Source organism: Eumetopias jubatus, unplaced genomic scaffold (assembly GCF_037043125.1).
Source record: "Eumetopias jubatus isolate StellerSeaLion01/CBP00866 unplaced genomic scaffold, mEumJub1_p1.0 scaffold_4, whole genome shotgun sequence".
In the NCBI taxonomy this organism is placed as follows: Eukaryota; Metazoa; Chordata; class Mammalia; order Carnivora; family Otariidae; genus Eumetopias; species Eumetopias jubatus.
Window position 1 is genome coordinate 106,671,352 of NW_028274810.1, and position 7,980 is coordinate 106,679,331.

Here is a 7,980-nt window from a genome sequence, read left to right on the forward strand (position 1 = left end):
AAGGCCCAGGGAGGGGCTGAGACCAGGACCGGCTCTGATTCCAGTTTGGAAACGGGGCTCCAACCCCAGGGTCCTGAGTCTTGCTAAGGAAATGGGTCCATTAGGGGGTGCTCCTCACATCCTCGTGGCTGGTCATTTCCTCTGCTGCAGCCCTGACAGTCTCCCCACCTTGCCTGAAGCTGGAGAGTCCGGCCAGACTGGGGTCCTTGCTTGTCTGAGGAATTGGGGACCAGGACAGGGTTCAAGGGCGAGGTCCTTGCCCACCAGGGACTGGGGCCTGTGACCATAATTCTATTCAAATGGGTAGTCTAAAACATGCACTGTGGGGTTGGGTGGTTGTTTGTATTTTTTTTTTTCCTTTTTTTCTTTTTGAGGTTTGCTTAACTAGAAAGAGTGGGTTTGGTACACAGTGTGGGATCTGTTATTTTGCATTTGTTTATGTGATTTTGTAAGTTTTCCCAGAGGTTCAAATTTGTGCCTTCCATGGGGGAGGCTCCCATACCCCCCTTCCCTCCTCCACTCTGGGCGGGGAGCATCTTAGCCAGGGTTTGGTTTCAGGGACACCAAGCTCTGCCCTTGACGGTGGGCAGATGGGGGTCCAGGCCAGAGGGGAGGGGCTGGTCAGACGCTGCTCCTCAGTGCTCAGGGTCCCCACCCTCACACCCTGGCAGGTCCCTTTGGGTGGTAAAAGTGACTGATGTACAGCAGGGCCCATCATGCTCCTAAGGGAGCTCCCCCCCCCCCCCCCCGCCAGGGCTGGTGTGACTGTTCTTTTCCTTTCACAAATGAAGAAATGCAGCCCCCAGAGGAGGCTGAGGGGAAGAGGGGAAGAGCTGTAGGTCTGGCACCCTGGGCTTCTTGGGGGTCCCAGCCCCAGGATGCCTTTCTGCTAGGAGGCATGCCTCAAGCTCCACAGCACAAAGCGGGGTCCTGCCCACACTGTGTCCACACAGGGGAGCACCCTGGGCCAGGGTTCCCCGACGGAGGCGGACGTGAGGTGATGTGCACCCCAGAGCCCCAGCCCTGTAGCAGCTCCAAAGGGCCTCACGTGTCACAGCCGCCCCCACAGCATCCGGCATCTGGGACCATGCCCTCGGCCCTCCTGCCCCTCCAAGGGCTGGGCTCCTGGGCCCCTCTCCAGGACCTGGGCCAGAGGAGGGGCAGGGTCTCTGCGCTGATTTCCCTTCACTTTGTCAGACGCGGGGCTGTGTTCCTACTCCTCCCCACTGGGCCAGCCAAGGATCCGGGGAGGACTAGGGGCCAGCAGGAACCAGAGGGGGCGGTCTGCAGACTGTCGATCCCGCCCAGGGCTCCGTGATGTCATGGTGGGTGCTACGGAGGGGGAGGGGGCCGGGCTGTTTTTCTGGAGAGTTGGAGCAGAAGTGAGACAAAGCGAGGCAGGCGGGCCAGGCGGGCGCCATGGAGCTGCGGTCCCAAGTTATGGTCTGGGAACTGGTGCTTCTGCAGAGTGAGTGCGGGGTGGGTGGGGGTCCGCACTGGAAGCCCAAGCGTCTTCGGGAGTTTGTGTTCTGGTCACAGCTGCCTGTCTGAGCTTGAGTTGGGAGGAGTGCGACGCTCCCGCTGCTGGGAGGGGTCGGGTGGGGGGGCCCCAGGTGGCAGGGTCGGGTGGGGGGGCCCCAGGTGGCAGGGTCGGGGTGGGGGGGCCCCAGGTGGCAGGGTCGGGGTGGGGGGGCTCCAGGTGGCAGGGTCGGGGTGGGGGGGCTCCAGGTGGCAGGGTCGGGGTGGGGGGGCTCCAGGTGGCAGCTCACCAGGGATAAGGGGCTCCCAGGACGCAGGGGGGTGTGAGGTTTTATGTTAGATCCCCACCACACGGATTCGGGAGCCAGAGGGCCAAGAAGGGCAGGGAGGCTGAGGTGGCGGGTGCCTCTCCCTGGGGTCCCTCCCCCACCCCTCTTCCAGGAAGCCCCTCAGGTGGCCAGAAGAGGACTAGGTTGGGGACTCTAGGGGGCCTGGGAATGGTGGGGCTTACAGGGTCTGCTCCACTCCCCCCTTGGCTCCCAGGCCCCCTGAGCCCGCCTCCTGGGCTGGCCTGCTGACCCGGCACATTCCTCCTGGTCCCGGGCGCTCAGCCCATCTCCGGAGCAGGAACTTGCCTGTGGGGTGCGGACAGTCCAGCCTGCTCGTGCTTCAGACCTCTGCCCTCCAGGACGGCTGAGGGGGCTCCAACCCTGAGAACGGGGTGTGGGGCAGGGCGCACAAATGTCTGAGGACTCTTGAGGGCGTGTGTGGCATGGCTCTTGGCAGGTGCACGTACCTCATTGGATACGAATGTGCGGGAGCCCCTGAAACCAGCCTTGAGCTCCACGCTTTGGCGCTCTGGTGGCCCTGCTGCAGGATGGTGACAGTGGCCCCCATTCCTGAGGGTGGCCATTGGTGACAAGCACACACTCCACAGCTGGTTCCACCATTCAGCCCCAAAAGGGGAAGAGCCGTCCCACGGTCTCGGCAGGTGGCAGTGAGGATTGGGTGGGGACCATGGGAGACATGCCTGCACCATGTGGGGCTAAAGGAGCCCCCTCCCCCATCCTGTCTGCCTGGCTTCTCTGACTTTATCCCCACCTATTAAGAAGGTGTCATTAACAGGGCACCTGGGTGGCTCAGCTGGTTGAGCGTCTGCCTTCGGCTCAGGTCGTGATCTCAGGGTCCTGGGATCCAGCCCTGCCTTGGGCTGTCTGCTCAGGGGGGAGCCTGCTTCTCCCTCTGCCTCTGCCCCTCCCCCCCTTTGCCCTCGCACACGTGCTCTCTCTCTCTCTCTCTGTCAAATAAATAAAACCTATGTATGTATATAAAGAGAGTGTCATTAACACCCCCCTCAGCAAGAACTAGAGTGGACCCAGGCAGCCAAGTGGGGGGCCCGGGGCTGGGTGGGCAACCTGGATGCAAAGGCTCAGGTCAGTGGGGGGCCCGGGGCTGGGTGGGCAACCTGGATGCAAAGGCTCAGGTCATCCCCTCCCCAGTGCAACCCTCTTCTTCTTCTAGGTTCTGCAGTCCTTCTGTCCTCAGGTTAGTGACCACCCTCCCCTGGAAACCACAACAGTTCCCCTCCCGTCCTGCCAGACCCACCCTACACCTTCCCCTTGGGTCCTATCCCTCCCCCAGTGACGCCTCCTCCCCCCCAGTGCCCTCAGGGCCCGTGCCAGCCGCCAGCTCCGTGGTGTCCGAGTCCACCGTGAGCTGGGCGGCAGGCGCCCTGGCCGTGCTGCGCTGCCAGAGCCCGAGAATGGTGTGGACCCAGGACCGGCTGCACGACCGCCAGCGCGTGGTCCACTGGGACCTCAGCGGCCGCCCGGCCGGCGGCCCGGCCCGCAGACTCGTAGACATGTACTCTGCGGGCGAGCAACGCGTGTACGAGCCCCGCGACCGCGGCCGCCTCCAGCTGCCGCTCTCCGCCTTCCACGACGGCAACTTCTCGCTGCTCATCCGCGGTAAGGGGCCTGGGCACCGCGGCGGGCGAGGCAGGGGCGGGGTGGCGCGGGCCGGCTGCACACTTCACCGCCGGGCTTTCTGCCGGGTCGTAGCGGTGGAGGAGGCCGACGCGGGCCTGTACACCTGTAACCTGCACCACCATTACTGCCACCTGTACGAGACCCTGGCCGTCCGCCTGGAGGTCACGGACAACCGTGAGTGTGCCCCCACCCCGCCCGCCCCGGGACGTGCCCCTGCGGGCTCCCTCCCCGCCCGCCGGCGCTGACCCACCTGCACCCCCAGCCCGGGAGGCCGGCGCGCACTGGGACGGCGAGAAGGAGGTGCTGGTGGTGGAGCGCGGCTCGCCAGCGCTGCTCACCTGCGTGAACCGGGCGCACGTGTGGACCGACCGGCACCTGGAGGAGGCGCAGCAGGTTGTGCACTGGGACCGACAGCCGCCCGGGGTGCCGCACGACCGCGCTGACCGCCTGCTGGACCTGTACGCGTCGGGTGAGCGCCGAGCCTACGGGCCGCCCTTCCTGCGCGACCGCGTGGCGGTGGGGGCGGACGCCTTTGCGCGCGGCGACTTCTCACTGCGCATCGACCCGCTGGAGCCAGCTGACGAGGGCACGTACTCCTGCCACCTGCACCATCACTACTGCGGCCTGCACGAGCGCCGCATCTTCCACCTGAGAGTCACCGAGCCCGCCGCGGAGCCGCCCCCGCGGGACTCGCCGGGCAACGGTTCCAGCCACAGCGGCGCCCCTGGCCCAGGTGCCGCCTGGCCCCTCCCTGCCCCTCCCCCCCGCCATCCCCGGACCTGGGTGCTAGCCGAGGGGAGGCCCCCTCCCGTCCATCCCTTCCTGAGCCCCGCGCCGCAAGGGCGGCGTGGAGCCGGCGGACGCTTACTGGGTCACGGGGCGCGCTCCCTGACACCGCCCCCGCACGGCCCGTGCAGATCCCACCCTGGCGCGCGGCCGCAGCGTCATCAACGTCATAGTCCCCGAGGGCCGGGCGCACTTCTTCCAGCAGCTGGGCTACGTGCTGGCCACCCTGCTCCTCTTCATCCTGCTGCTCATCACCGTCATCCTGGCCACCCGTCAGCGTCGCCGCGGAGGTGAGCTGGGGCTCCATCCCGCACAGCTGAGGCTAGGAAGCCTTCCCTGACCAGAGGCCGGGTGTGGGGTGCAGTGGCTCGAGCAGAAAGCAAGCAGGGATGGGAGGGTTCCTCAGGGCTGAGGGAGCTGGGGAGGGGGTGAGACTGTGCCTAACACGAGTCTTCCTCCCCAGGCTACGAATACTCCGACAAGAAGTCGGGGAAGTCTAAGGGGTGAGTGCCCCCTCCAGGCTCTCCTGGGGACCAGAACCCCCACCCCGCTCTGCTCTAACAGCCCACCACCCTCCCACCTCCAGGAAGGATGTGAACATGGCAGAGTTTGCTGTGGCTACAGGAGACCAGGCTCTTTACAGGAGTGAGGACATCCAATTAGGTGAGGGATGGCCCCAGAACCAAGGTGAAGACTGTGGCTCCCAGGCCTGAGCTAGGGGAGGCACATCTCTGGGGGTCGGGGGGCCTCACCCTGCTCTTTCCCTGCACCAGATTACAAAAACAACATCCTGAAGGAGAGGGCCGAGCTGGGCCACAGCCCACTGCCCGTCAAGAACATTGACTTGGACAGAGGTGAGTGAGTAGGAGGGCTGGCCCCATACCTCACCCCACCCACACTCACTAGCTAGCCCCAGGGGCAGGAGTCCCTGGGCAGTCCTGCTAGAAGTCTGCCTTGTGTTTACCCCTGTGACAGAGGGGTAGAGGGCAGACACCCCCCTGTTCCCTTGGCTTCCAGAGTTCCGAAAGGAGTACTGCAAATAAGGTGATCCTGGGCTCCTGGCTGGGCCAGCAGCCCTGCCAACTCCTATCTGTCCATCTTGGAGGATGACCTCCTGACCCTCATGTGGCTCACCCGACCCCCTTCCAGCGGCTGGTCCCGCTGTCCTGGAACTTGGCCTGGACTGGCACAGAGTAAGGCTGTCTCCAGACCCCTCTCCTGGGAGCCATGCCAATCCTCACAAGCAGCGGCGGGCTCTTTGGGATTCTGCTGGAGCTGCAGCTGCCCCTTCACCAGCCCTCAGCAGGTGCCTGCTGGCTCCCACACTCACTGGTGGTCCTGCCCCTCCCCCAGCCCAGGCACAGCCCTGACCCTGCTGATGTTCACCAGTCCTTCAGGCTCTCCTGACCCCTGCCACTATGGGCTGGGGCTCAGTGGGGGCTCTTGGAGCTCAGGTCAGCCTCAGGGCTAGCACCTTGGCCCCTTCTTCACCCCTTTCTAAGGGGAGCCTACGGCTGGGATCTGAGGATTGCACACTCCAGGCCCCAGACTAATTCCCCTCTGCTCTGTGTTGGGCTACTTGGGGCTTCTTCTCTGCTTTCCACCTTATTCCAGCTTTGTTTCCAGCAAGTGCCTTGACAGTCACTGGGCTCCATGTGACTTTTTACTCTGACCCCCCTCCCGCAGCCCCTCCTTGGGCAGGAGTCTGGGGCTGGGACCTCAATTTGGCTTCTGTTTTGGCTGCAGGGGACAGAGGAGGGGTAAAGATGGTTCTAGAGTGGCTTGTGCTGCCACCCCCAACCCCACATTTGCTCCTGGGACACTGCCACCATCACAATAAAGACTCCATGATTTTTAGACTTGGCCCCAGGTATGCCTCTGTGGTTCCTACTTCCTGGGGGGTGGAGTCTGGGCCTTGGGAACCTCGAAATGCTTTCCTTCGTCTGAAGCCCTGCTGTCACCACCCATTTCTTTGAGTGGAAAGTCTGAGTCCAGGTATCTTGGGAAGAGCAACATCCAGTCCAATCCTATGGCACTATTCCTGGTTGTAACGGAGTTCTAGATTCTCTTCTGAGGGCTTATTCGGACGTGGAGGGGGGGAGCCTGGACATGCTCAGAGGACAGCCCTCTGAGAAACAGATGCCAAAATGGGATTAGATGTGTGAGGATAAAGGGGGAGAAGCAGGAGTTGGCACCAAAGGCTTGTGAGGGGGATGGGAGGGGGCTGCAGGAGGAAGAAGCCCTTGTGTTTCCCCAGCCCTGACCCCATCCCCCAAAACTCTTCCAGGGCAGCAGGAAGCGGGAAAGGATGTCTGTCACCCTGTGCTGGAAACCCTGGGGTGGTGTGTGGAGAACATGCAGATTATGTCTGGCTGAATTAGGGGCACAAGCCATCCACACAGGGTCAGCAGGTAACCTGGCATCTGAGCTCCCACTCTGGGGAAGTGAAAACCCCAGGGCCGCCATGAGGAAGGTACAGGACACTCACGTGAAGGAAGTAAAGTCAAAAGATGTGTTACTTACAGATCCCAGGACAGGGGTGCGGTGAGCAAGGCTTCAGAAGGGCAGTTCTCCATTCCAGATCAGGAGAGAGACAGCAGGGTAGCATACACCTATTACTTATAAGGTGGTTGGGGTGGTGGTCATTAATTTTTTGTAGGCTCAATTCTGAGTGGTCATTTTAAAACATACCACAGGCGACACAAGGCAGGAGTTTGTGGTGGGCATCCTAGGTTCAGGCTCTTATCTGAATGTGCAGACTCTGGATGTGAGATGCTCAGACAGCACCTCAGTGTGGCTGTCTCCTCACTACACACCTGCAAGGGTCCCACAGTGGCAAAGGCAGGGAGGGAGGCTGGGCCAGGGAGCTGTGGCTTGCTTGAAAATGTGTCTCCCTCCCAGCCTGTGACCCCTGGCCCCACAGTAGCCGCACTGCTTGGACCACAAACTCACTCCCCCTTGCAGTGTGCCCGCCTGACCACAGAGTCAGCTCTGGCCTCTAGCTACCAGCCTCTCTCACAGGACTTGGGCAGCCAGGTGAGAAAGAGAGGCTTGGCGGGGGGGGGGGGGAAGCGCAGATGGGGCATCAGACCTTACATCTGTGAGACCAGCAGTCATTCATGTCTGGCCTGGGGGATGCTGGTCCCCTGGGAGCTCTCAGGGTGGGGACTGTCTCCCTCCCCTAGACACCCAGCAGAGAGCCAGCCACTACCTGGCTTCCTCAGATTACCTCTGGGGAAACCGAGACCCAAGGGGAGAAAGTGCAGGCTTTGCTGAGCGGGTGCCCACCTCACAGAGCCCTGTCCACTCTCCCCACCAGAGCCTAGGGGGATGGAGGTCAGTGCCCTTGGCCTAGGCTGACCTGGGGATGGTCCCCAGCCTGGGCTCAGGGGCTTTCCTTAAAAGTCTGGCTCTTCCAGTCAGTGGTGGACTGATGGGCTTTTTTCCTGTGCTGATCCACTGCCCAAAGATGGTCATGACCAGGCAGCTAGGACAGCTCCAGGCTCCAACCAGCGTCAAGGGGAGTGCTGGGGACAGGTTGCAAGGGGCATCATGCATCCTTCACCTTCATCACTCTTGGGTGCTGTCCTATGGACTCTCCTGTTCTTCACTCTCACCAATGTGGGATTCCCTCTACTGGCCTCAAGTCTTCCTCCTGGGATGGGGGAGACCCTCTACCTCCAGTGGGGTCAGCGTGTGGTTGGAGCCTCCACAGCCCGAGGGGCGC

The 7,980-nt window shown here is 62.7% G+C and overlaps 1 protein-coding gene across 3 annotated transcripts; it reads left to right on the forward strand.

The window, feature by feature from the left end:
- The first annotated feature begins 1,358 nt into the window (after positions 1 to 1,358).
- MXRA8 (matrix remodeling associated 8) lies at positions 1,359 to 6,110 on the forward strand. Of its 3 annotated transcripts, none has more exons than XM_028108556.2 (10): positions 1,359 to 1,468; positions 3,001 to 3,024; positions 3,141 to 3,446; positions 3,540 to 3,641; positions 3,730 to 4,200; positions 4,385 to 4,543; positions 4,717 to 4,756; positions 4,840 to 4,916; positions 5,027 to 5,107; positions 5,271 to 6,110. In XM_028108556.2, the coding sequence occupies exons 1-10, from the start codon at positions 1,420 to 1,422 to the stop codon at positions 5,294 to 5,296; spliced, it is 1,335 nt and encodes a 444-aa protein (XP_027964357.1). In that variant the 5' UTR covers positions 1,359 to 1,419; the 3' UTR covers positions 5,297 to 6,110. The 3 variants fall into 3 exon arrangements, with proteins under 3 accessions (XP_027964357.1, XP_027964358.1, XP_027964360.1); XM_028108557.2 differs by lacking the exon at positions 1,359 to 1,468 and having other exon boundaries at positions 2,934 to 3,024; positions 3,730 to 3,936; positions 4,045 to 4,200; XM_028108559.2 differs by lacking the exon at positions 1,359 to 1,468 and having other exon boundaries at positions 2,934 to 3,024.
- Positions 6,111 to 7,980: the final 1,870 nt, after the last annotated feature.

Bases quoted from the DNA above. Each gene is read 5' to 3' on its own strand.
- MXRA8 (XM_028108559.2), top strand. From the start codon at position 2,949: ATGCAAAGGCTCAGGTCATCCCCTCCCCAGTGCAACCCTCTTCTTCTT. The intron at 3,025-3,140 runs GTTAGTGACCAC...CCTCCCCCCCAG, and splicing joins TGCAGTCCTTCTGTCCTCAG to TGCCCTCAGGGCCCGTGCCA. The intron at 3,642-3,729 runs GTGAGTGTGCCC...CTGCACCCCCAG, and splicing joins CCTGGAGGTCACGGACAACC to CCCGGGAGGCCGGCGCGCAC.